The 27,581-nt window shown below is 36.0% G+C and overlaps 2 protein-coding genes and 1 long non-coding RNA gene across 4 annotated transcripts in view; all 3 read right to left on the bottom strand.

Annotated features, from left to right (window-relative positions):
* Positions 1–66: 66 nt before the first annotated feature.
* On the bottom strand, positions 67–18,352 carry LOC119071371. Its single transcript, XR_005086638.1, has 3 exons — positions 18,180–18,352; positions 3,202–3,207; positions 67–79 (listed from the first exon to the last, which is right to left on the bottom strand). It is a non-coding gene; the product is annotated as an uncharacterized LOC119071371 (long non-coding RNA).
* LOC119071269 (protein phyllopod) lies at positions 12,216–13,841 on the bottom strand. The gene is made up of 2 exons (XM_037176134.1): positions 13,220–13,841; positions 12,216–13,141 (listed from the first exon to the last, which is right to left on the bottom strand). Exons 1-2 carry the CDS (start codon positions 13,355–13,357, stop codon positions 12,332–12,334), a joined length of 948 nt encoding a protein of 315 aa, XP_037032029.1. The 5' UTR covers positions 13,358–13,841; the 3' UTR covers positions 12,216–12,331.
* Positions 18,353–19,016: 664 nt separating the features above from the next.
* The window catches only part of LOC119071139 (zinc finger protein 423 homolog), a 52,724-nt gene continuing 44,159 nt past the window's right edge, over positions 19,017–27,581 (bottom strand). For both annotated transcript variants that reach the window (XM_037175834.1, XM_037175835.1), the window contains 8 exons: positions 26,668–26,810; positions 22,912–22,997; positions 22,773–22,845; positions 22,497–22,716; positions 20,826–22,423; positions 20,606–20,763; positions 20,417–20,543; positions 19,017–20,350 (listed from right to left, as the gene is read on the bottom strand). In XM_037175834.1, coding sequence (XP_037031729.1) covers positions 19,714–20,350; positions 20,417–20,543; positions 20,606–20,763; positions 20,826–22,423; positions 22,497–22,716; positions 22,773–22,845; positions 22,912–22,997; positions 26,668–26,810 — 3,042 coding nt within the window. In that variant the 3' untranslated portion in view covers positions 19,017–19,713. The remainder of the gene's footprint in view (positions 20,351–20,416; positions 20,544–20,605; positions 20,764–20,825; positions 22,424–22,496; positions 22,717–22,772; positions 22,846–22,911; positions 22,998–26,667; positions 26,811–27,581) is intronic.

Below are 27,581 nucleotides of genomic sequence, written 5' to 3'. Positions count from 1 at the left end.
TTTTCAGTTTCTTTCAATACTTTAGTTATTTGAGATGTTTGGTTTACATTACGTAGAATTTGAAGTATTTTAGTTTAGTCTTAAGAAATTTAAATTTGCAATTTTCGGTCTAGAATTCTCATGACTGTTTTGTCTTTGGGGAGGTCACACAGATGCAGATACGCGCGTTTCACACCAATCTGTGATTCTCGTCGCTGTTATGATGTGGTGAATTTTTTTAAATGTATAATTATCAGAAGTGGTGTGGTCCCGCGTATCTAATAAAATAGCAATCTACATGACCTCCTCAAAGTATATAGCCATGTTTTCATAGTTTTTACTCTGGACAATTCAAGAACTTTAAGAGTCAAATTAAATCCCAATTCCTTGATACACAGAGTAGAATGTTGAAAGCAGGGCATATTTTTCAAAAATTCCATTTCTAAAATTTCTCAAATTTCTTAAATTTCTAAAATATTTCTCAAATTTCTAAAATTTGAGAAATTCTGAATGTAAAACGTCAATTTCAATGATTTTTTATTGTCAAATTAGTTAAATTTGCATACTTTATTACTTTGTCATCCTGAAATTCACTATTTTTTTGTAAACACTTATAAAAACGAGTCTTCAAACTTTTTTCGGAATTGACTTGAAAAAAGAGGCTGTTCTTCATTATTGATTTTTAAATCTAGACCTCGGAATATTGCGCAAGGTAAAAATAGTACATTGAATGACAAGGGGCGAAAGTAAAAAAATTCAACCGTGTGCGAGAGTTGATGCCCGCGCCGAAGGCAAGGGCCTCAATCGCACAGGTTGAATTTTTTTACTTTTGCCCCGAGTCGTTCATACTATTTTTTTTGATACCAACATCGAAAGTTGATACGTATCGCAAACAGCAGAACAAAATGTTGAAATATGAAGGCATTTAGCCAGAAAATGCGGGGGTCCAGGGGGCGGCAGCCCCCTGGTATATAAAAAATTTAATTATTTAGCCATCACAACAACAACACACACAAAAATTAACAAATAACTAACAAATCATTCAGCAACAAAAAGTATCAACTTCGTATGTTAATTTCAATAAGCGCACTGGCGCACGCTTTATTTCAATTTTGATCGCAGTACACTTGTTGACAAGAGTCGACTATTACATTATGTAGTCGACTTTCGCATTATGTATATTGACTTTCGCTTTATGTATTCTTTCTTTCTCCCCGCTCAAACACATAACTTGCATTTTTTTACTTTCGCCCCGGATTTCGAGGGCGAAAGTATCAACTTTCGATGTTGGTATCAAAAAATAGTCATTTTCATGCTTCGGGGCCGAAAATGAGGGCAATTTTTTGAATTTTCTCGGGTTTCCGGCCCTCTGCATGAAAACTTACATGTGCACCTGTTTGGGACGGTTGATTTAAGGCACTTTCGCTTGTAAGCCTCACTTCGTTCGGCCTACAATCCGCGAAATTGCCTAAAATCAATCGTCCAAAACAGGTACACAAATAACCATTGTGTACCTGTTTTGGACGATTGATTTAAGGCAATTTCGCGGATTGTAGGCCGAACGAAGTGAGGTCTACAAGCGAAAGTGCCTTAAATCAACCGTCCCAAACAGGTGCACATGTGAGTTTTCATGCAGAGGGCCGGAAACCCGAGAAAATTCGAAAAATTGCCCTCATTTTCGGCCCCGAAGCATGAAAAGTTGATTTTCAGACCCACATTTCCTTTTTCATGCTTCGGGGCCGAAAATGAGGGCAATTTTTCGAATTTTCTCGGGTTTCCGGCCCTCTGCATGAAAACTCACATGTGCACCTGTTTGGGACGGTTGATTTAAGGCACTTTCGCTTGTAGACCTCACTTCGTTCGGCCTACAATCCGCGAAATTGCCTAAAATCAATCGTCCAGAACAGGTACACAAATGACTATTTCCTCATTTCCACCACTTGCCATTGTTGGGGACCATTCTAATAGTGCACACTCTATTTATGGGGAGCCCTTAACTAGTGCTTAAAAATTGAAAGTTTTGTGATTACGGTCGATTTGTAAAAGACTTTTTATTTTCATTTTGTAGAATCGAACAAATTTGAATCGACCGATTTTCAGTTGAAAATTCACCGGAATAGTTTTGCGCAAGAGATGGTTTTCTCACCACATTCTATTCGGTATTCAATTACCTTTCATATAAGACAAAAACTAGCAAAATTGGATGATATTTACTCGATCTATACGCAAAATATACTTAGGACCGAGGAGCGGCCTCAGTCCAAGGACCCAAATTTAAAACGTTTTTCGCCACATTATATTCGGGCTTCGATTACCTTTCAAATGAAACAAAAATTACGAAAAAAGGATGAAATTTACTCGAGTTATATGCAAAATACACTTAGGGCCGAGTAGCCTTTCACTTCTAGGGCCCTAACTCACGGTCCATTCACCCGATTTTAATAAACTTTTTTTTCCTGGATCGGTATCGACAATACCTATCTTTTGCCGTTTCATTTGCATTTCCATCGTTTTTTTTGCCGTAAATATCCCCAAAAGACCTTTTTGAAATTGAAATTTTTGAAATCGGATTTGATTTACTCAAGATATCGATGTGACGGACAGACAGACGGACAGACGGACAGTCAAAATTTTTATTGCGGATTCGTTATCTATGAACATAGGCAAACACTTTGCCCTTAGGGGCCATTCACAAATTACGCACGCACCTAAGGGGGGAGGGGGGGTTGACGAAAAGCGTGCAAAAACGTGCGATGGGGGACGGGGGGTTAGCGAAATGCGTGCGCACAAATTTAGACTCTTTAGAAATTCTATCAAATCAGGTTCATTGTAGAAGGTTATACATGTAACGCATAAGTACAAGTACTTACGCTTCCGAGGAGTATTTTCCAAGCATCCTTTTAGTTTTACTCTCCTATTTTTTCGATAACAGATAACGTCACGTTCAGAAATGTTTACTTTAACAACTCATTCTTCTTCGAATTGGATTTCAAGCAGATGCGCGACTCCAATGTCAAGTTCACGAATCTAATTTCGTCCATTGTAATAACGTATATATTAATTGCTAATGTCTAAGTCATTATTCCGATGTTAACTGTGAATAGAATCCATCATTCGCTAGGGGAGTTGGTATATGACGGTGATCGTGAGAAGAACTTCGAACTGAGTCCTGCTGTTTCACAGCATTTCAGTATAACAAACGTAGGGATACGCAGGGACCACTTTCATCTCTGGAACAATTCGTAACAACGCTAGAATCTGCTATCTCTACAGGCATATTGAAGGACTAATTTCGTGCGCACTTTTAGAGGGGGGAGGGGGGTTTTTCGAAAAGCGTGCAATAGCGTGCAAGGGGGGAGGGGGGGTCCAAAAATTCGTAATTTTCGGCGTGCGTAATTTGTGAATGGCCCCTTACCGTTTGCTTCGAATTCCATCAATTACACACGGCATCGTAATCCTATAAGCCCCTTTGTACTTCGTACGGGGCTAAAAACAAAAGATACCTATTTCTTAGAATTGAAAGACGAGTCCAACGCGCTGTAGCTCGCCCGGATGGCTGGACCATTGTATTTATTTTCCCCAAAATAGAAGGGTAGAATTAACATGCAAGCGAAATAAAAACAAAATAAATCTTTTATATTTATAACATTTTTATATTTTATTTCGATTCCGAACGTTATTTGAAGTATTTTTGCATTATATTGTGCATCGAAATTTTGCCTAATTAATTTTTAATTCAGTAAAGTATCGTGAAAAATTGAGAAAATAAGCGAAGTCAGAAACCTTCTTCAACATGCGTGCATAGCGCGCCATCTTTTTATTCAATCGAAATTGCGAAGATTTACATGTGAAAGAATCGGGATATTTAGCAAAGCTGTAAACAAAATGTCCTTCTCTTAGAGTAATTATACCTAGAGAGGTATTTCGTGAGGTATTTCGTACGATAAAATGTGGTCCCGACATCAGTTTGTGTAAGATTCACATTTCGTACAATTCTACGTAGTGCTTTTCACTAACACATGTAGGCGTTGAAAATTATAGTAGGCACATTCAATTTTTTTGCGCTAATTTGCCCACCAATTTAGTAGGGAAAAACTCACACTATCAAATATTACGTATTTCATGTCGGGACCACAAATTTTACGTAATTCTGTTTGTAATTTCCTCTCTAGGTATAATTACTCTAAGGTCCTTCTTCATTTGGCAAATGACCCTTCTCCATCGGGTTGTACATGTTATGAACACAAAATCAGCTTTATACAAAAAAAATAAAAACTTTTTTGTTATGGTCTAGAATATTTTTTGTTCATAATAATGCTCTAAATCGAAATAAAATCGTTGTTTGGAACTCAATTATTAAAAGAAAGAAGTGCTAATTGAAATTGACAGTATATCACGCAGAAATTTACGCTAATGATAATAGACGTTACGTATAATAGCACTCTGCTAGTATATACTCCGGAAATATAACCGCCGATATTCTTATTTTGCTATTTGGGTTTATAGAAGTTTACAAATTTTGTTTGTTACATTTATGCAGGTAAAATTATTATGTAAAAAAATCAGTTAAACCTAGAGCAAAACCTTTCGGTTGGATTGCACTCACATATTTCAGACCTTTTTTCCCTAATCCCTTTTTTTAACCAACATTCTTTTAAAGTTCCGACCTTTTGCGATATGCAAATTCATAAAACACAATTTTGAACTATTTTATTGCACGGCTTTGGATCATAAAAATGGATGGACAAATGTTTTTGGTCTCGTATCTCGTACACAGCAATGAATAAATGGTAAAATTGAGACGCTGGGTCTGATCAACCAGCCGAATTTTAAAACAAAATAAATATAACAAACTTAGAGATAATACATTTGACCGTTTATAAAAGGCTAATATAATCATGCCTGCACGTTAGTAAGCAGGCGTGACGCAAATCCACACTACAAAAATTTGTACAATTTTTTTTAGGGACTAAGGAACTATATACAGCAACTTTTTGACTTTTCCTCCTTGGCCCCACGGCTCGTCAATACGAGTTCAACGAGCTTTCGCACGTCTCATAAGGTTCAAAATTAGCCGAGATATTGCATTTCAAAATCTAGATTTTTGTATGGGAAAAGTCAGATTTGACCCATTCTGAAATGATGAATTTTACCAACCTTTGCTTGCTTGCTTGCTTGTGGAATCTATCTCGAGAACGGCGACTACGATTTTGCTGAAATTGTGTGAGTAGTTTCTGGGCATGATTCTAAGACTTTTGGCAATTTGGGTCGACATGATCTTGTTTAGGAGCTAGGGCTTTCGGAAGTTCCCATACAAGCCCCATATATTAACATGCAAAATGAAGTTTTATGTATGTGTGTGTGTAAGTATTTGTATGTGTTTCTCGATATGTTATGATATGAAGGCTGTTTGGAGATGAAATTGGAAATACTATTACTTTCAGTTTTGGAATAGAATATGGCTGTATGTGCAAAAATTTGGTCACTATCAGTTTTTAGATTTATCTCAGGAACTATGGCAGATGGAACGTTCGTTTCTTCGGCAAAGTCTCAGAGTTTTGGGAGTAGCATACGGGCGAAATGACTAAAACTGGAAAAGTGTTTCAATTTTACGTTTTTGGACTTTTTTCGAAAAGTATGGCAGATGGAATATTGGTGTCTTCGGCAAAGTCTCAGAGTTTTGGGAGTAGACTACAGACGAAACGACCAAAACTGGAAAAGTGTTTCAATTTTAAGGTTGGTGTCTTCGACAAAGTCTCAGTGTTTTAGGAGCAGAAAACAGTATATGAAGATATGGTTGTCCTCATCATCTGCCATTTGTGACGCAATTTTTTTAACATAAAGAATTGGTGGAAAAGTTAAATTTTTGCGTATCCAAGCCTTGAGCGTCACCCTTTCTGATATCAATACTTTTGTAAGTAAAGGACTTGCGTCACCCTTCCTCTTTTAAGAGGTTTTTGTCTGATATAAATATTTTCCCAAAAAAAAACTCTAATGACTGAAAGTGTTCAAGTTCTGTTCATCGAGCTGCTGGAAATTCGTTTATGGGAAATCCAACATCTTACAAGGATCGTGTAAATGTCTTATAAGGCGACTTATCAATCATAACTCGCCTCACAGTATTTGCCATTACACAGCAGAGTAATTTCAATTTTCATCTGATTTTTAGTCTGTTAGCCAACAACGATACACATTCAAATATTTACCATGATAGACAAATGAAGTAAACCGGGCCGGCTTAGCATTTGCAGCGTCCTGGGCAATGAACCTTATGCGCCAATGAAAACTTCATCAACGAAGTTCTTTCTTTTATTGTCATCAAAATAAAATGAAAGGCTTTTAACATTTTGATTCGATATTCAATCGCTGCATCATTTTCAATTATTTCAAGAATATCATTTTCTACGTTGATTCTTCTTGTGTTGGTAGAAATTCGAGCGAAGCGAGCTAAAACTTTAGCTTGCATTTCCGTTTGTAGAATGGTTTCGAAACAAATTTTTCTTGAAATTCTTCTTAAATGATGTGACCGCGCAATGAGGAAAAACATATTCTTGTTTCTCGGATTTATTATCGGACCAATTTAACCTGCTACAGACGGCAAGCATATGACCAGTATTATTATCACATTCAAAATAATTGCGGCTTGTCAACTTTCGGCACCCTGGACTTTACTTAAATAGTTGTGGAATACCTCCAAATAAATTTCTAAAAATCTAGAATTCAGTTTTGGATTTTTAGAAATTTATTTGGAGGCATGCCTCGTCTATTTAAGTAAAGTCCAGAGTCTATTACTTCCATCGTTCAAAGTATTTTTAATCGGTTGATTTTAAATCTTGTACTTCATTTTTTTAAATGCATTTTACTATATAAAAGACCATATTACCAGTTTGTCATTATTTTTGTCGTCATTATCGATAACAGATTAATAGTCGCGAGTGTCAATTTGGATGTAGCTAGCTTGTATTTTCCACAAAAAAGTACCGTAATGCGAAGCGATCTTGATTTTGATTTTAATAGTCGGGGCATCACGTTTGTTGAAATAAAAATAATTGCACGGTCGATGCAATGACTTTTTGGTTTTCTCAGCACCCTAGGCCTGGTCCACTTTGCTCATTGGCTAATGCGCCATTTGAAGTAAAAGTAGTGGTTATCAAAATTAACTGCAATGTTGATTTTTTTAAAGTCGTTTCTTCCATTTTTACACGAACCTGTGTATGCTCGTGAAGGATTCTTATCAACTTTCCTAATGTAATAAACATCCTTAGGCCTACAAATAAACAGTGTATGTAGCAAAAAAAAAACAAAACGTTCCGTAACACCTCTTGTAACATCGATAGGATTGTTTGAAAATTTAATTTTTTAACAGCACGTACAGTGAACTGTACCAGTCATTGTAATCGAATGGTAGGCTCAGAGTTTCAGATTTAAAGAAACAGTTTTTCTTCAGTTATCATTTATTGTTCAATTGAAACACTTGCATAATATAAAAATTTGACTCAAAATACGTTTATGAAACCCGTATAAACAGCTGAACCATTGGAAACAAATTTGGATGTCATTAACTGTACAATAATTAACGAGCTAAATTGTACTTTGTTGCATATGATACCCTTCATGATGTCGATTTTTTCTGAAGCATCTTGAAATTATGTCCAAGAATTCTTCCTTGAAAGTATGATCCATTAGATAACAAACGACGGTTTTGTAGACTATTCTTGTCTCTGTCAATAAAATAAGCACCACCCAATATCTGAATGGTATTTTGTTGAAAAAAATGTACGCCACTGTCGTTGGACCCATCAGTAAAACGTATATGATGGTCATAGTCACCATCAAAAAGCGCATAGGCGAAGCGTTTCCAATTCTGGCTGTACAACTCGCAAGAATTACCAGAATTGGAAGCACAATATTGATAAATAATAGGTAAACAAGATGCGCCTTTTTGAAAGTATCACTGGGCCATTGAACATGACAATAATGATGATCTTTGTAACCACCGTATGTCGAAGTAAACACAGTTATGAATAATGATAATATTATCGAACACAAGGCGATGATTAAATTGGTTGCGAACGCAATTTTTAAATTTATTGTGTGGCGTAGGGTCAAACATGTTGCTGTTGCTATTATGATTATTGAATATAATAGGTGAAATTGGTCGATAAAATACGCGACGAAACAAAACATTTCTCCGAATATCCATGAATCGTAGAGAATATATGTCGGATAGATAACGAACGATACCAAGCCATACAGTAAATCACCAACAGCCACTGTCCCAATAAAAGTGTATACAGGTGTCGACATTCGATACTGTCTGTAAACTATGATGCACGTTATGATACTTCCGACGATTCCAATCAATAATGTTGCTTCAAATAACAAAATTCTAATAATTTTGACTGTCAAGTCATCCCGGAAATTGACATGATTAACACTTAAGGTGTCATTAAATTCAGATATGAGTTCAGAGGAGATGTCTTCCATTATTTTGAAATGTAACGCAACTCTAGTATTATGTGAGCACTGTATCTGAACTATGATTGAAGGAAACTGAATGTTATTCTCAATTTACTTATTGTGAAGCCATTAACTAAATTAGAACAGAATCATATTATGTTGTGAGAGACGATACGTGAGAGACAGATCATGTATGATGTATGTTGCGAGAGATAATACTGAAACGGATTGTATTATGATCCGAGATACGAGAGATAAGAGCTGAGACGAAAAATTGAAATAAGCATCTGTTCACCTGTTATCGACAACGATGACAAAAATAAACGATTTGCTCTGACCAGTGCTCTCTTTTTTTTTTCTTCTGTTCCATTCCATTTTATGAGTCACCCTACTAATTCTCAGAAAAATTTGATAAAACTAATATTTCAATTAGATATTAGTCCAAATGGTTTTTCTTTGGTAACTATGCTCCATTCCCGTGAAGAATCGCCAAACTCAAATCTACAAAAAGAAAATCTTGGCGATTCTTCACATTTTGGCGATTCTTCACATTTTGGCGATTCTTCACACTTTGACGATTTTTATTGGCGTTTCTTCACACTTTGGCGATTTTTCTTGGCGACTTATCATTTTTTAGTGATTTGGTACTTCACCAGAAAAAATCGCCAAAGTGTGAAGAAACGCCAGGAAAAATCACCAAAATGTGAAGAAACGCCAAGAAAAATCGCCAAAGTGTTTAGAAACGCCAAGAAATGATTTTCTTGTTTTTTCCGTGGTTTTACATTTTCCAAAATCTTCTTGGCGATTCTTCACACTTTGGCGATTTCTCTTGGCGTTTTTTCACACTTTGGCGAATTTTCTTGGTGTTTCCTCACACTTGGCGATTTTTTCCAGTGAATTACGAAATCACTAAAAAATGATAAGCCGCCCAGAAAAATCGCCAAAGTGCACTTAAGTGTGAAGAAACGCCAAGAAAAATCGAAAAAGTGTGAGGAAACGCCAAACAAGAACGAGCGCGTGGCGGTGGAGAAGGCAGATGGCCATCTGCCTTCTCCACCGCCACGCGCTCTTGTTTTTAGCCATATATGTGGTGTAATCTCGCACCCCATTTTTAAACTATCTGTCTGAGGGTAGCTCAACTTTTTTCGCGCTGCGCACATATATGGCGTAAATTCGCTGGATGAGTTTTCCTAAATTTTCACTAGTACTAAATTTGCTAGTAAAAAATAATGTTGCTGCCAAAAGAACAAGTTTGCTGACAAAAAATACATGCCTTCGTTTGAATAGAGGCTGTTTAAATTCAGTATACCAAACACCTTCCTTATACAATTTGTAGAAGAAGGAATTTAGCAGGATCGAACGAAACTCTTTCCTTTTACAATTTGTAGAAGGAGGATTTCAGTATAGTCAAACCAAGCACCTTGCTTATACAATTTGTAGAAACTCCAAGAAAAATCGACAAAAGAAGAAAAGACAAGGAAAATCGCCAATATCATGCCCGCACGTTAGTTAGCGGGCGTGACGCAAGTCCACTACCAAAAATGTTTTACAAAAAAATTTTTGGGGACGGCGGAGCATATTTACAGCAACTTTTTGACTTCTCCCCCTTAACTCCAACGACCCCCAAACCAGAATATCTGGAATCTAGGAATCCATACGAGTTCAACGAGCTATCACACGTTACTGCAGCTTCAAAATTGGCCGAGATATTGAACTTCGAAATATTGATGTTTGTATGAAAATAAGCAAAATTTCGTTTTTTCAGATAACTAAAATCGCCTACGTTAGTTAGTTAGTTAGTTAGTTAGTTCCAGGATTCCAGGATCCAGCAACTCCTAAACGTTTATATAGATTTTCCTGAAATTTTGGTTATAGGTTAATAATGGCCCAAAAATAACAATGGAATTTTCAAAAGTTGGAAAAAACCCATATCTTGGGAGCTGGAGCTCCCCAAAGTTTCCATACAATGCCATATAACAGCGTGTTTTGTGTGTGTGTGTGTTGTGTCAAAAAAATGATGTGTGTTTGGTGAGGACGGTGTTTTTTTGTGTGGGAAAATTTGAAAAAAAAATTTGTTACTTGAATGTTGGGCAGTTGGAAAAATTTTGTCACTTTTGGTGTACGGTTGGGCAGCTGGAAAAATTTGATCACTTTCGGGGTATGTTGGGCAGCGGGAAAAATTTGGTCACTTTCAGTGTATGTGACGGGCAGCTGGAAAAATTTGGTCACTTTCGGTGTATGGTCGGGCAGCTGGAAAAATTTGATCACTTTCGGGGTATGTTGGGCAGCGGGAAAAATTTGGTCACTTTCAGTGTATGTGACGGGCAGCTGGAAAAATTTGGTCACTCTCAGGGTGTGTTGGACACCGGGAAAATTTGGTCACTTTCAGTGTATGTGACGGGCAGCTGGAAAAATTTGGTCACTTTCGATGTATGTTGGGCAGCGGGAAAAATTTGTTAGTATATAGCTATATTGACCTATATATAGTTAGTATATAGCTATATTGACATATATATAGTTAGTATATAGCTACATTGACATATATATAGTTAGTATATAGCTATATTGACCTATATAGTTAGTATATATCTATATTGACCTATACATAGTTAGTATATAGCTATATTGACCTATATTTAGTTAGTATATAGCTATATTGACCTATATTTAGTTAGTATATAGCTATATTCACATATATATAGTTAGTATATGGCTATATTGACCTATATTTAGTTAGTATATAGCTATATTCACATATATATAGTTAGTATATAGCTTTATTGACATAGGTAGCTATATTGACCTATATATAGTTACTATATAGCTATATTGACCTATATATAGTTAGTATATAGTTATATTGACCTATATATAGTTAGTATATGGCTATATTGACATATAGATAGTTAGTATATAGCTATGTTGACATATATATATAGTTAGTATATAGCTATATTGACCTATATTTAGTTAGTATATAGCTATATTCACGTATATATAGTTAGTATATAGCTATATTGACCTATATATAGTTAGTATATGGATATATTGACATATATATAGTTATTATATAGCTATATTGACCTATATATAGTTAGTATATGGCTATATTGACCTATATATAGTTACTATATAGCTATATTGACCTATATATAGTTACTATATAGCTATATGTACATATATTTAGTTGTATATAGCTATATTGTTAATGTTAACGTTAAAGCAATTACAATCAAACCATAAAACTTCCAAAAGAACTGATATCTGTCAAAAAACCCTCAAAGGGTGAATGTGACGCAAGTCCTTTGTCTTACTTACAAAATAACTCATATCGCTGAGGGTGACGCATTCTGCGCCTGCACGCAAAAGTTTTATCAACACAATATGAACCCAAAAAATTTTAGAAATAAGAATTTAATCAGATGATTATGATAATAATTAGGAGCACATAAGTGTGAGCTAGTCGCTAGTGTAAAATGTAGAAACACAAAACCACTCAGCTGACACAGAGTTATGTTATAGACGCTTTTATCTGTAGATCATAGGTCTGTTAGTCATGATTGTGACGTAGTGTTATGTATTGTTGATATAGCACTTATTAGAACTAACTAATAGCAAAGGATTTCAACCTGCTTATGGACATGGGGTCAACTATAAAATGTCTAATAGCGAATACTTAATCAGTTAGTGGCAGGATTGTTAAATCCGGCGTCGATCGTCGGATTGCAGAAAAAACTGCACAGCAATGAAAATACCTTCGAACCATTAAATTCATTTAAATAAATAATTTTATTTAGAAATAAATTACAATTTCAAGCACAAAATACATTTTCTACACAAATACACAAGTTCGTGAAAAAAATTAAATTAATTTCTCAAAACTCAAAAAAAATTAGGCTAACGTTATACTCAACGACTTTGGAATGCGTTCAAAAATTTTACTAAAATCATCAACAACAACCACATCCTCTTTTTCTGATATATCCACTGGAAACACTTCCTGCAGCACCGTATTGAATGCAATAAGAATATCGTCTGAATTGGATCGAATTACACTTCGATCGATTTTTTTCGTGATGCTACGAGAAAGGTCATTGGCGGCAGTTGCAGATGTACCTTCACGTATAACAGTTGTGCCCAATTTCTTTAGTCTAGACACAACATATGGATTTATTACAATTGTCTGACTAGACCGATGCTCTACCATTCGTCTTTGGCTGTGTGATGAAGACTTTCGTTTCATGCGTAGACGTGAGTTTGACGATTTATTGACATACGCACGAACGGTTTGTTTACGTTGATGGCCATATCGAAAACACTTTCTGTTGATGAAACGCGAACGAAACGATCGATATCTTTGTCTTGCTGCTTTGATACGATTTTCACGACTGTACACACTGCACTTAGTTCTTAGTATGGCACTTTCGGGATAATTGAAATTTGTCTTTTTCGGATAATAAAAATATTTGCTTAAGTTTGACCGAAGTCTTAGCACATCTGAATATTGATCGACTAGAACGGCCATTGTTTCTTGTTCTTGTTCTTGTTGATGCTCCTCGGGTATCGATTGATTGAACCGCACATTTTTTCCGGATTTGCTGCTCGAACTGGAACCATCGTTTATATTTTGTAACGAGTGCCAATTGATTAGCCAGTTATTGCACTGGTAGCACAGGTATTGTGGACTGTCCTCATCCGATAGCTAAATTTAAAAATAGATAGAAGTAAACGGTCATAAAGTTGTATAAATTGCAATATGGTCTGGTCAAATTATATTCACCTCAAGTTCGAATTTTTGTTTGATTATCTCGACAATATTTGGTCCACATCGCGGTTCGTATATATTTAGCATTGATGCTGTATAGCTACCGCAAATTAAACAGGTAAGTCTCTTTTTGCGCGGCGATTCACTAGACATGATTTTGGTTAAAAGAAAACCTGAGTTTTCCACAATTTGAGTTATTTAAAAAAAAATGGTAACAAAACCAACGACTGTTTGAGGAAGAACTATTTTTCTACACCTTTACCGTAACCGCTCAAAACACCAATGTGTTGTTTATGGACGAGAACATTAAACTAAAATGCCCTTTGCAGTTTGTTAGGTTCCCAACTATATACATACATACGCACTTAATAACATCAAACGAAAAAAAAGAGACTCAACAAAAGTTCGGGGGAACATATACAAGAAATATTGCCGGTATATGCACGCATATATCTACATGTTAACAGTGGCAGATGGTCGTTCCTCTAGTTCAAAATATGTGTCGTTTATATTGCTTTTGTGTTGTACATCGAGTACGTTTTGCATTTAATCGGCTTCATTTTCAGTACTCCTCTTCGGTGTTATATTCGTTCAAAAACAAAAATTTTCGTTACTTTTTCTGTATCCATTCGTAACCAAAACTCTTTTACTATACTTGCAACACACACACAGATGCAATCTAAAGGACAGCTGACAGTGTTTCTTTTTTTTTTTCATTGAATCCCGTACGTATTGTAGGGTAAAACGAGGCTAGTGGATGGAAGACCTTCACACATGCTTATAGTCATCTGTTATCGATAATAACGACTAATCAGTGACCTCCGGTTAATATGGATTTGATAGCAAAATTATATTTAATAAAATGAAGTAAAAGATTTTGTATCAAGCACTAGGTAACAGTTTGAACAAATAAGAAACTGATTCTTAAAAGAATGGTTTGGTTTTATAGTAGTCGTCGATCGGTATTATTTAAACTTTAATAGTACATTACTATAACAGTGAATTGATTATTGATATCTCGTATCCAGATGAGGAAGGGTATCCGAGGGCTTCAGCTATCAATAGCGTTTTACTTTACGAGCGAGGGAAAGGGTCTTAAAGCGTAGACGACATAAGATTTCTCAAATGTTAGTTCCTAAGTTATAAATACTTTGGATTGAATAGTCTTTACTCTTCATTATTCTCAAAAATTATCTTAACCAACCCATCGATCAATGAATTTCGTCTCTTTCGTTGGAAATGAGACTGAGTGTGACTCTCTAGATATAAATCTGCCATTAAAAAATATTACAAACTTTCTGTCGTGTCGTGCCGATCCTCTTTTTCGACTACACCCCTGTATAATTTGCCTACAGTTTCCATGCGTTCGAAGTGGTTTCGTTTATAAACATAATATAGTAAAAATACCGATTGGAGTGTTATGTTATACACATAGTGTAGTGTAAATTCCAGTTTGTAAAATTTTTCCCCTTTCTTTCGTTTCATTCATGTTTTGTGCTGTGTAAAAGACAACAACGAACTCTAACTATCTCTCTCTTTTTGTTCATTCGTAAGATGAATGGAGATGACAGGAGAAATACATTCTCTGTTGAAAGGGTACGTTCAATAAATTGTCAATTGAATGGAGACAGTTATAGGTTTGTTCCAAATCAAGGCTGTATACTTTGGGGAGGTCACGCAGATGTAGATACGCGGGTTACACACCACGTTTCATACAAAAAATTCACCACGCCATACAAATTTAATTTTGGTGAATTTGTTTGTATGGAAAAGGTGTGTTCCCGCGTATCTAATAAAATGGCGATCTTCGTGTCCTCCCCAAAGTATACAGCCTTGGTTCCAAATAGCTGTAAACACGAACTTTGACAACCCGAACCACGATGATTTGATCCATAGCCGGACGAGATAATATCTCCAAGATATGCTATCAAGAGCCTCTAAAATCTAGATAGGCTGGTAAGTTACTCTTCGTGACCATGAAATACACTGATCTCATCTTATACAAGAATCATGCCTGTTCTTGTGAAGTAATGAAGTAAAAGACTTTTTATCATCTGGTAAATACCATAAAAAGAAGATATTTTAACCAAGGTAAATATAGTGAGGAGGTAATGCCATTCAGACGCGCGGCCTAGCACATAAGTTCGTTGCCATTGACATCTTTTTTTAAAATAACTGACTATGATTTACTTGTATTTCACAAAAATATTTTCGATTGAAATTCGATCCTACGAACTCGGTAACTCAATATTTCAATGCAAGTTCTCGGCCAACACCAGAGCCGGATTAACCCATGGGCAAAGTGGGCCCGGCCCAGGGCGCTGGGAAAATAGGGGCGCTTAGAAATTAAATTTTCTCGACAATGTAATGTAGCACGTTCAACATAAGTCATGCCCAAATCAACGTCGATTAAAAAAAATCGCGCTCGCTTCGCTTGCGTCTGTACATTACATTCTTGGGGTAAATGTGAGCTACAAGAAATGCATATATACATCTAACTTGATATTTTTGAATAATACACGCACATCGACTAACCCAAGGCTGTTCGTATTTGGTTATTTAAAGCGTTTTTATGATGGTCCTGCTTTAGAAAAGTTGAACTTTGAGGCTTCTGGCTGAAGACACTATAAATAATTTTCAATAACCATTCCATTGCTTCATTTTCGTCAGCCGCCGGTGATAGTCGGATGATGGAAAGCTTTTAGCTCATTAGGAATTTTCGAAAATTTTGGAAATTCCTCATGAGCTGAAACCTGTTCATGATCGCCGGACAACGGGAGTTTGGAACAAATAAAGCAGCTGGAAAAGCTGCAGAACAAATCCGTTTCCGCCCATTGAAAATTGTTCATGGCATATATTCGCGATTTTTTTTGTCGAAATCCAAACTTCAATACTTTTGGGATCCGAGTCCAAGATCCTTGAAATTGCTTCAACGCAAGTCGTTTTTTCCGAATCATGACCTTACCCAACTCACTGCTCCTAGCATGAACATAAGAAATATTTGGAGGCTAATGAAGTCACAGTAGGCACTGCGTTTCTTTCGTGAAGATAGGTGACTTGTTTTAGTTGTGTGAGTTCAAACACACAATACAATCAATCTTAAGCGGTAGCTCTCATCACAAAAGCGTCCAAATTCGACGTTTGTCAAAGTAGTGTTCATGCTAGGAGCAGTGCGTTGCCTTACCAAGTAGAGTAAATCTCGCAATATAATGAAACTGTAACAGTATCACAAATATTGTGTCAAAAATTCACGTTTTTTTCTTGGTTTTTCCTAACAACGCGTTCATGTTCTAACGATCTTCCAAGGGAAGTGAAAAGTGAGAATAATGAGAGGACATTCGAGTGTAAATTGAAAGAACACCTGAATGAAACTATAGAATTGTGATGTAAATTTGAATTGTAGTGTTCATTTTTCAATGTCTGTGATTATGGAACTTTGTATTTGAAAATAGCTATTTGCTAAATAAATTTGTTTGATTTCATTTGTTCTTCAAGAAGAATTTCAAGAAAAAATTGTTTCGGATTCATTCTACAAACTTCAAACTTAAAATCCCGAAAAATACGAGCGAAACCTTTTTATAACTTTACTTGATTTTTGTTTGTGGGAAAGTTTTGCGAATTAATCACGAAAACTCTGGTTACATCATGTATCTCTCATTCATATATGGTTATATGTTATCATAAGCTTGCCACCTCACCTCGCTCGCCGTTTCTAACTACACATTACTTAGAAAATAATATTCTTGAGGAAATGTTGAAAACATTTTATTTGATTTGGTTGACAATGTAGGAAACAATTTCTTTAATAAATTTTTCATGCTGCGCTGCAAGGCTCGTTGCCCAGGGCGCTGTAAATGCTAATCCGGCCCTGGGCCAACACACGACGCTATTGAGTTGTTTTTTCACGATGAATCAGAATTATAATCTCTCCAGTCAACTGCATAAATTTTACAGCGCGAAACCTAAGCTCCACTGCGGCACAATTAATTCAACTAAGAACTTAAAACTGTTAAACGCAAAACAAGTTCAAGTACTCAAAAAGAGGCGCCAGAGAGCTGAATAATCCAATTTAGTGAGACAAAACAGTATTTTTCGTACCAAGACTGGAAATGACGATTTTTTCAGCGTAAGTTTTCATGGCAAAATATGTCGTGTTTCAGTTGCCTGGTGCTCAAAATGAATTATCGCCTTAATTTGTCCCTTAACGATAATCTTTGATTGGTGCGGATTCACGATATTAAATAAAATGTTAAATTTACCTCTGCTAGACATCAAAATGACTGGGTTAAGTTGGTACCGAAGTATTCGCGTAAATATTACGTCGATTTTCAATTTTTGTGAAAATTAGGGAAATAATTTATAAAATTTATTTTCGATAATTATCGTAAAATTTTCGTGAATTTTTGCGATTTTCGTGAATTTTTGCGATTTTTGTAAATTTTTGCGATTATAGGCACGGTTGACTGTAGTAAAACGAATGTTCCCTACTTTTCACCGAGGTTATATGAAAGTTTCTTACATCTCCTTTTCTGAAATTATTTTCTCATCTTTTTTATTTGTTTTATATCCAACACCAACACCCATTTTTTTATCTTTCTATGGCAAACCAAACACTTACCTAATACAATTTATTGAAGGCGAATTCAGTTGCCGTCTATAATTTGGTCCTGTAAATTTAAATTTAAATCTTGGATGAAACTGAACCGAACTAAAAAAAAGCGTGGTCAGCCTAAATATATTCGTGATGGCACAAATATTTGTATTACAACGAAAAACTGAACGAATTTCATAAAAAATTTTGTGATAGCCCAAATAATTTGAGCCAGCACAAAAATTGGCAACACAAAAATTGGCAACACAAAAATTGGCATCACAAAAATTGGCACTATCTTAAACGAGGTAGTATCCGGGAAGCTGCAACACAGCTGTTCCGAATCTTAGTTTCGCCGAAAGCGTTTCAAAATAATCTGTTCACTACGAAACGCTCCTTTAACTTTGACTTTAGTCTCTATTTGACAACTATATTAGTGAGTCACCAACTATTTCCAACAAAAAAATATGTCGCAATGGAATTGAATAATAAAGGAAAATATCGTGGAATTATTTCGAAAATTCGTGGAATTGTAGAAATTAATTGGAATTATAGGAATTGAATGGCGAATCCGGCAAGTATAGGTGTTAATCCGGTAATTGAAGTAATAAAATTAATTGAAAGCAATTAAAAGGAATTAGTAGGAGCGATTCTTTTGAAAATCCACCTATCAAAATCGGACCCATTTCGTCTAGGATGGATTGGATATATACATGGTTTAAAAGGTCTTTGCCAGTAGACCTCAAAACAGGCCTCACACAGTCTCGAGCCACACCTGGTTGCTGGCGGAAGATCTCCGAAGCTGGAAAGATAGTGTTTTTTATCCGAATTTTTTGGCCGTTATAAATGATAGTTCCAGTTGAGAGTGGACTCGTTCGAAAGCTGAGCTTAAAAAGTTCGAAAAAAAACACTATCTTTCCAACTTCGGAGATCATCCGCCAGCAACCAGATGTGGCTCAAGACTGTGTGAGGCCTGTTTTGAGGTCTACTGGCAAAGACCTTTCAAACCATGTATATATCCATCGCAGACGAAATGGGTCCGATTTTGATAGGTGGATTTTCAAAAGAATCCCTCTAATTGATTTGCCACCATTTCGACCAGTCGATTACCCCTCGCATCAGATATATGTTTCTATTCCATTGTACCTCGGACTGTATCTCGGAACTGTTTAATTGTAACAATTCATAGCGTGAAATGGGGAAATTAATGTAAAACGACCGTGTGGTGTAATAATTTATTAGATTAGTAATCTTAATAATTAAGAATGTACAATACAATTGCTACTTTATATTTAACCAATATACCAACTAAAAATAATAAGATAAAGGAGTTGTCCCACCGTCAGACTGGAAAACCCAATGATAGAAATGTATGGTAAATTCAAAGCAATTTAGTCTCAATTTAACACAAATAACATTTAAACAAAAAAAAAAACGAAAGGAAAACAATTGAAAAATTAATAAATTACTTATCTACTTATCACATTCGAATAATAAAATGTTGTATTTTCTTCACATTGTGTGCTGCAGCTTCACAATATTGTTACAAATGAACGTTCTGGTCAAGGAACGACGTTCTGACTAATACTCAAACAGGAATGAAACTAACACGACAATATAACAAATTTTTTAATCAATAATGCTAAGGGGAAACTAAAACGAGAACAATTAGCTACGCTAGAAATAAATTAGTAAAAAATAAGAAATCGAAAACATTCGTCCTCCGCATTTTAATAAAATTGATAGTTAGGCTAGAGCGAACGATACGCGTACATCAATACAAAATTCCAACGTTTCTTTTATAAGGATTAAGATGATTTTTACTGATTTACATTTTTCTCTATTCTAAATATTCCAAAAAAATTGTTTGATTGCATGGGGGTGTGGTTAAATGGGTTCGCTTTCCTTCTATTTCTATTTAGTTTTGGTCACATTTATCCTCAACACCATTTGTCGGCGCTGATGGACTTGACGAATTCATCGATGTTTCCAGCACCTTTTCAACTTCAATGTACTCCTCTTCCTCATCATTTGCTTCCGATTTCATTACCATCATACGTTCGTCGGTCTCTTCCGATTTCAATTCTTTACTCAATTCCTCCGCATTGACCTTGATGCGGCCGTTGTCATGCTCAAACATGTGATTTTCCAATTCGGCCCGGAAAAAGAATTTCTCCGTACACAAATTGCAATCGTACGGTTTGGCTCCATTACCATGCTCAGCCATATGCAGTTGGAGGCCGGATGGAACGGTGAAAACGGACGAACAAATGTAGCACGAATAGCCGCGCTCTTCGCATCCTTTGAATGAATGCTCGATTAAATGCTCTTGTAGCTTCACAGCGGATATGACGTATGTCTTGCAGATATTACATCGATACTCGATGTCACGGGAATGGTGCTGGTCAGGCAGTTTTTGGTAATTTTGAAATTTACTGCTAAAATTGTGTCGCTTAAAACACTTTTCACACACTTTGGCATCGGTATTGGATGGTAGTTGATCTAAACAGAGAGCACACGTATTTTCCTGGTTGTCCGATGATTTTGTGTGGAATCTGAAATTTCGACATTTTTCGTTAAGTTAAAATGTTTCATTGAAATTGAAATTTAATTTCTCTTACTTGGCGTGCAGTCCAATCTCGAATTCAGAGTTTAATGTTTGGCGACAACATATACATTGGACTGGGATATCTGTGGGTCCGTGTTCGCTCATGTGTGATTTAAAGGCAGTTACATCTGGCAAAGCGGCTGAGAGAAGGAATCGTTGGTTAAAAAAAACATTTTTTACAAAACTAGTTCGATGAACTTACTCAGACATCGAGAACATGTTCCAGATGGACCAACTTTCGAATGGGTCAGTTTGTGTTCAGCTAGTACGGCAGGTGATGGAAATATTTCGTCACAGATCAAACACTTATGCTTTCCCGTTGTGTTATGAGTAACCTTCATATGATTTTCGAGTTCATGTCTGAAAATAAAGCATCCAGCGTGAAAATCACAGAATAACTTGCAAAGGTCAGAAAGGCGTACCTGGATCTGAAGTTGCCGTTGCAATATGCACAGCGTAGACTGACTCCTGTTTTCAAATTATGAGCAACTTTTCGGTGTGTATGAAATTCGGCTTCCGTATTGAAATCGGACTTTTCACAGATCCCACATCCCAACTGGCTTTCGGTTGTTGCCCGTGATTTTCCATCCAATTCTGGGTTCGGTGGATAATTTTGCAATTTCATGACATCGGGAGCCTTGTTAGAAGAAATTCTCGGAAAATATGCCGATTTCCCAGTTGTCGGTTGATAAACATCGCGTTCAGGAACGCTTTCAGGCAGATACATTTTAGAAGCTAGCTCAGCGTTATAAATGCCGAGAAGGTTTTTTGCTGGAACTCCACCATTCTCATATCGTGATTTGCCAGCCGAATCGTAGAAACCATACATTGAACTTGGTGGTTTGTTGTTTGGAGTGTCTACGTGAAGACTGTTGTAGAACTTGGCATTGAATCCGTAATGATTCTTGTTCGCAACATTAGCATAGTGATAGTCCAGAATGTTGTTATTGTTGTTCGCCGTGGCCACACTGCCACCAACTTTATAGTGAAAACTTTGATCCTTTTGCGAATGATGAGTTTGCATGTGACGATCGAGCAAAAATTCAACGTGAAAGGATTCAGGACAAGCAGGACATCGGAATTGTCTAGCATGGGCAGCTAAATGGAAATGCATCTCTAGTTCTGAAGCGCAAACTGTTCGACAGAATACGCATTGCACGGCACCAGATACAACGTGTCTGGTCTTAACATGATGCTTAAACTCCGGTTCAGTCTTGAAGACTTCCATGCAAGCGGAACATCGATAGATTTTCACTTCATTGGAATGAGCAACGGCAAAATGCACCTGAATGGCCACCTTCGTATCAAACAGATCCGAGCATATTCCACATTTGAATAAGCTTTGAGCATGAATTTCGAACAAATGTTTGTGCAGATCATCCGATTTCTGGAATGCTTTGTTGCAGTTAAAATTGCAGAAGAACTCAGATGTGGTGATCAAAAAATGCGATGAAATATGGCGATCATAGTCGGATTGATTGGTCAAATTAATGCCACAATGCTGACAGACAAACCTTCCGACACCTTGATTCAAATGATTTTTCAAATGGTTCCGGAAAGATTCAAAATCCGGCAAGGCGGCGTTACATTGGTTACACAAAAAGTTTCCCACTGGTGGAGATTTCGTTCCCGCCTCTGGGCTGCTCTTGATTTCATTTTCTTTGGCTGGTTTCTTACTTAAATCTGTTGGACTGTCCTGCTCTTCTTCTTGTTTTATTGCAGCGACGGCGGCAATCGGAGTGGCTGATTTTTCCCTTTCTTTTTCATCTCTGGGACTAGCCTGTTCAGTTTTAATGGTGTGATGATTGTTTTTCTCGTCATCTTTACGCTCCACTACTGAAGGTACAAACTTTCCGTAACCGGTCATGCGGTTAAAATGGTCAATATATGTATTGGGACTGTTCACTCGATCAATATGCGTTGTGCGAACATGATGAAACATAGAAGGAACAGTGGGAAACTTCATAGTGCAAAATTCGCAAGATAACTGTAGGCTCGAACTAGAGAATGGTGAGTGATTCTGGAATTTTTTTGGGATATTTTATTATCAAATTTGCTATTTGATTGGAATGCGGTAATAAATTGACATTCACCTCTCTGAGTGCCGCTGCATGCATCGCTTGAATATGCGAATGCAATTGATCCAACGATTGAAAATCATTCTTCGTACAATACACACAATATAGCGTTGAATTAGCACTGGCTGACCGCTTGGCACTGATATAATCGGTGTTCGAATTCGGATCGATTGGGGAGTATTTACGTTTCTGATGAATACTGCTTGTACTGGAGCCAGAGCCCGTCGATCTAGGACTTATGGTAGAGAAATATTTTAATATTTTACTGGATGTAATCGTTTAGGGCATTACCTATAATTCATTCCTGTCGCTCCAACTAATGCGGCCTGTTTTTTATGGTTTTGCATGTGTGACGTTAGAGCGGCTTAACATGAAAATAAATTTATTAAATTAACAAAAATTACAATAAAGGCACAGCTTTAAAGCTAACCTGCGGTGTTATATCCTCTGTTGCAGATTGTACATTGAAATGGTTTCTGATTGTCGTGCGTTTTCATATGAATCTTTAGGTGATCACTGAAATGACACGAGTGGTAAAATATATTATTAGAGCTACAAGTGTGTATACCATCTGCCGTGTTTGAGATGTAAAAAACGGAGCACCTATTATACATTTATACTAAACAAGAATTTAATTAAAAAATAGAAAAATTGTTGGTTCAACCGCTCTACTTGATCTATAAATGATCGTTCAACGTGAGGCCGTTATGCAATAAAATAATTATTTTACAGAACTTGTTGGACAATAATTATTTATGCTACACATCATCAATCAATCGACTAATCGAAATTGTTTGTGATTCGTGATGATCAATAATGTCCAATTATTTCGCATTAAAACAAGATTTCAGCGGCATATTTTATGCAATGGTCTTCGGTTTTTTTTCTTCTGATTCTTCGTACATTCGGAATTTTTATCGGCGTTTCTTTGATTGACAAGAGAGAAATGTATAATAGAAATCGGCTTTCGGGTTATTTCAGCCACCATGGAACTTGAGACACCAAAACAGCGTAAGTCTCATAACTTTTCCCTTTCAGGTTTTAGCTTTCCGCGTAAATTATTGATCGAAATTCCGGTTTTTATTTTAAATGAATTAATGGAATGAATAGAATAGAATACTCACAGGAAAAGGAATTGATTCAGTATGAAAAATCGATAGATAGAAGTGAAAACTAAAGCAGTAAGAAATTAAATACAGAAATTGACCTGACTACGCCTATTTCAACTATTTAGACGTATAACTTTAAGCATTCTAAACAAAAGGTTGTTCAATGATATGTCTCTTAGAAGATTTTTTTTATAAAATTCGTTTCGTTACAGCAACAGTACAACATCCATGGGTGCACGATGCACTCAACTTTGTCAACCGACTGAAGTGTGTCAGGCGTTGTATGCAACCGTGGCAAATAAAAGTATAAGTGAGCTGCTTATTTTTACGTCGACTAAAAATAACTTGTCAAAATGCCCCAAAATAATAGCTAAACTAGACAGTATATGGCAGTCTAGATCAATGACATAAAAGTGTACTCTATTAAATCATTGGTCTAGATAAGGTATCTATATTCTTGTAACGTTCAAAATTCTCGTCAAAGAAAGTTAAAGGAAATTAAGAATTGCATCGATGTTCCATTCTTTAAAGTACATCACCGAAATTAATTTCTCATTTGTAGGAGGACTTCGGATGAAGGGAGCAATCACCATTGTGATATGGCAACTGGCGGCAACATTTTCGTTCTGGAGAGGAATTATGGCGTCAGTTGTCTTTTCTCTATTTAATCAAAACTCTTCTGATAGAGAACGATTCACTCTTTCACTGAAAGATGTCGCTGTAACAAAGCCATTGTAAACAGAAAAATAATTAATTTTTTACTCGATGGATTTCAGTCAAATAGCACATGATCTCAGGACTCCGGAACAAACACTAATCAGTTTTTCAATCGACCCTATATCGGCTTGGCGATAAGGATTTGAAAAAAACGTTTTCTGTCATTGCATCATATTCTTTTTTTAAACTTTAATCGCTAAGCCGATATAGAGCCGATTGAAAAACTGATTGCTGTTCCAGAGTCCTAAGATCATGCGCTATCACGGTGGGGCTGAACAACTTTATTTTGCGAAGGTCGTGAACATGGGATATTTTTATTGAAAATGATAGAGGGATATGCTACGAGTAATTAGCAAGCGAAATTGAAATCCCTTTGCTGGGATAGCATATAAAATTTCCAAGTATTAACTCTCTCATGGGATACTAGGGTGTGTCGATTTCAATTTTTTTTAGTGTTTCCGGATTCCGACCTACCGCGATTCACCATCGCACTAGCAATAATAATCAGCAAAAAGTTTTTTTTAGAAGTCAATATAAGCTTGCATCGCTGCTTTTTTAAAAATTTTCGAGCTAAACGAGGTACCTGGATTGTGTGTGAGAACCAAACAAAATCTACAGATGCTTTTGCAGAGTTTTCACTCTGCACGGCATCTAGAGGGTCTACTAGAACATACAAAAATTAAAAAAAGTTAAAAAAATGTTTTACCGTCGTTTTGGTATGGTACCAAGTTTCACCGAGGTGCAATTGTCAAGACTTTTATAAGTGAAAAAGTCATCTCTTTTGGGTGAATTTTTTTCAAGCTATTGTTGTGATAGCTCATTTTGTAGGTATTTCAATAGCGCATCCAGCAAGCGTACAGTTTCGATAAGTAAATTTAAATATTTTTTGGTTTCGCTGTTGGAAGGCCCAAAAATGAGCATTTTTTCGAGAATGGAGACAATTAACATTTTAAATACAACGAGTAAATGAAAAATTTTGACAGAAATTCAAATATTATTCATAAACAACACATTTAAAAGCTGAAAATAGTAAAACTTAAATTTTTAAGAAAAGCAAATTTGTTATATTTTTGAAAACACTCGAAAAAATACACCATTTTTGGGCGAAACCAAAAAATATTTAAATTTACTTATCGAAACTGTACGCTTGCTGGATGCGCTATTGAAATACCTACAAAATGAGCTATCACAACAATAGCTTGAAAAAAATTCTCCCAAAAGAGATGACTTTTTCACTTACAAGATTCTTGAAAATTGCACCTCGGTTAAACTTGGTGCTATACCAAAACGACGGTAAAACATTTTTTTAACTTTTTTTAATTTTTGTATGTTCTAGTAGACCCTCTAGATGCCGTGCAGAGTGAAAACTCTGCAAAAGCATCTGTAGATTTTTGGTTCTCACACACAATCCAGGTACCTCGTTTAGCTCGAAAATTTTTTAAAAAGCAGCGATGCAAGCTTATATTGACTTCTAAAAAAAAACTTTTTGCTGATTATTATTGCTAGTGCGATGGTGAATCGCGGTAGGTCGGAATCCGGAAACACTAAAAAAAATTGAAATCGACACACCCTAGTATCCCATGAGAGAGTTAATACTTGGAAATTTTATATGCTATCCCAGCAAAAGGATTTCAATTTCGCTTGCTAATTACTCGTAGCATATCCCTCTATCATTTTCAATAAAAATATCCCATGTTTACGACCTTCGCAAAATAAAGTTGTTCAGCCCCACCGTGCTATACGATGGCATTTTATTTGACTGAAATCCGTTGAGTAAATATTTTATTATTTTTCTGTTGACAATGGTTTTGTTGCAGCGACATCTGTCAGTGAAAGAGTGAATCGTTCTCTATCAGAAGAGTTTTGATTGAATAGAGAAAAGAGAAATGACGCCGTAATCCCTCTCCTGAGTTCTCGTCAAGTGGAAGCGTAATCTACAAAAATTATTTTGTCTCTGAAAGTGTTTCAATCTCAGGGACCATCGTGTCCTACCAGCCACTAAGCTGTAATCATATTTGACAATTGCGATTATAACTCTTCCTATTAAATGGCTGGAAAACTCATCAGCGCTAACTCTGACAGTCAAGTCATCTGTTATCGACAAAGACGACAAAAGTGAATAATGAGTTCTGAATAGTTTTCCTTTTCATACCAAATTGAACAAATAAAGTAATAGATTTTATATCAAATACTAGGCAATACTTGACACAAAAGGTTTAATGATTATATCTCAATATGTTTGCTGTTTCTTAAAATATTAAATCTTAAATGTTTTAGTACACTCTTACGACTGACGTAAGATTAAAGAGTCCCATCGCCTTTATTACTTTTTAGAGTTTTTTATCACATTTTTCGCTTACCTTCTGGAGAATGCGGCTTCACAATGAGGACAACGATATCTTCTATCGCCGGTATGCAATTTCGTATGTCGATCTCTTGACCTTTTATGTTTGAACAGACGTGAACAATATTCGCATTTAAATGGCATGTGTTCTGCATGACTCTGTAAAACATAATAATCCTGTTTTAGAGAAACATTTTTGTTTTTGCTAAATTTAAAGTATAAATTTTGTCATTTCTAAAAGAGAACATCTTAAGCGTCAAATGTTACTGTACTAACGTTGACGGAATGCACACGCAACACATTCACATTACTCTTATCAAAAGGCAATGATGACAGAATCTCCGTCATCATATTTTCGTTATAACGAACTGCTTCTGAAGGTGTTTTTATTGCTTGAATATGAAAATCATACTTTTCATTTCTTGGTGCCAGCACGTAGAAAAGATTTTTAAATCTGATATTTTCGAATTCTTGCGGCAGTTTTGTCTCCTTTTTTATTTTGGTGCATTTACGAATCACTCATATTTATTAAATTGTATAGGTGAGAGACGGGAGTGCCGAGGTTTGGTGTATAATTTGAAGATGTTGTGAAAAGTTTTGATTGAATTTAATTTAATTGGACTCAGACCGAATTATGCTGGTTCTACTGATATCAAAGTATCCTCGTCATGATACATTAGTTCCATGTATCCATGATGAAAACACATCTTAAACAAATTATCGATATTTGGTCCAATGAATGTAAACATAACGAATGAACGTGAAACCACTAAAACCCCAACCTCCCATATAAAACCGTCGTCAGCGATATAACTCACAGAATACCTCGGGTTTAAATTTAATTATTCCAAATTCTCTAATTTATTATTAAATTATTTTAAAAATTCACCGTATAAATTATGTCATGTATGCGATGATGTGTGTAGAATA

The sequence above is a fragment of the Bradysia coprophila genome (genome assembly GCF_014529535.1).
Source record: "Bradysia coprophila strain Holo2 chromosome IV unlocalized genomic scaffold, BU_Bcop_v1 contig_144, whole genome shotgun sequence".
NCBI classification, from domain to species: Eukaryota; Metazoa; Arthropoda; class Insecta; order Diptera; family Sciaridae; genus Bradysia; species Bradysia coprophila.
The sequence above is the reverse complement of the archived record's forward strand: the minus strand, read 5'-3'. Positions and strand labels throughout refer to the sequence as shown.

Excerpts from the sequence above, each read along its gene's own strand:
- LOC119071269 (XM_037176134.1), bottom strand. The coding sequence starts at position 13,357 with ATGTCTAGTGAATCGCCGCGCAAAAAGAGACTTACCTGTTTAATTTGC. Across the intron at positions 13,142-13,219 it reads AACAAAAATTCGAACTTGAG|CTATCGGATGAGGACAGTCC; the intron begins GTGAATATAATT and ends TTTTAAATTTAG.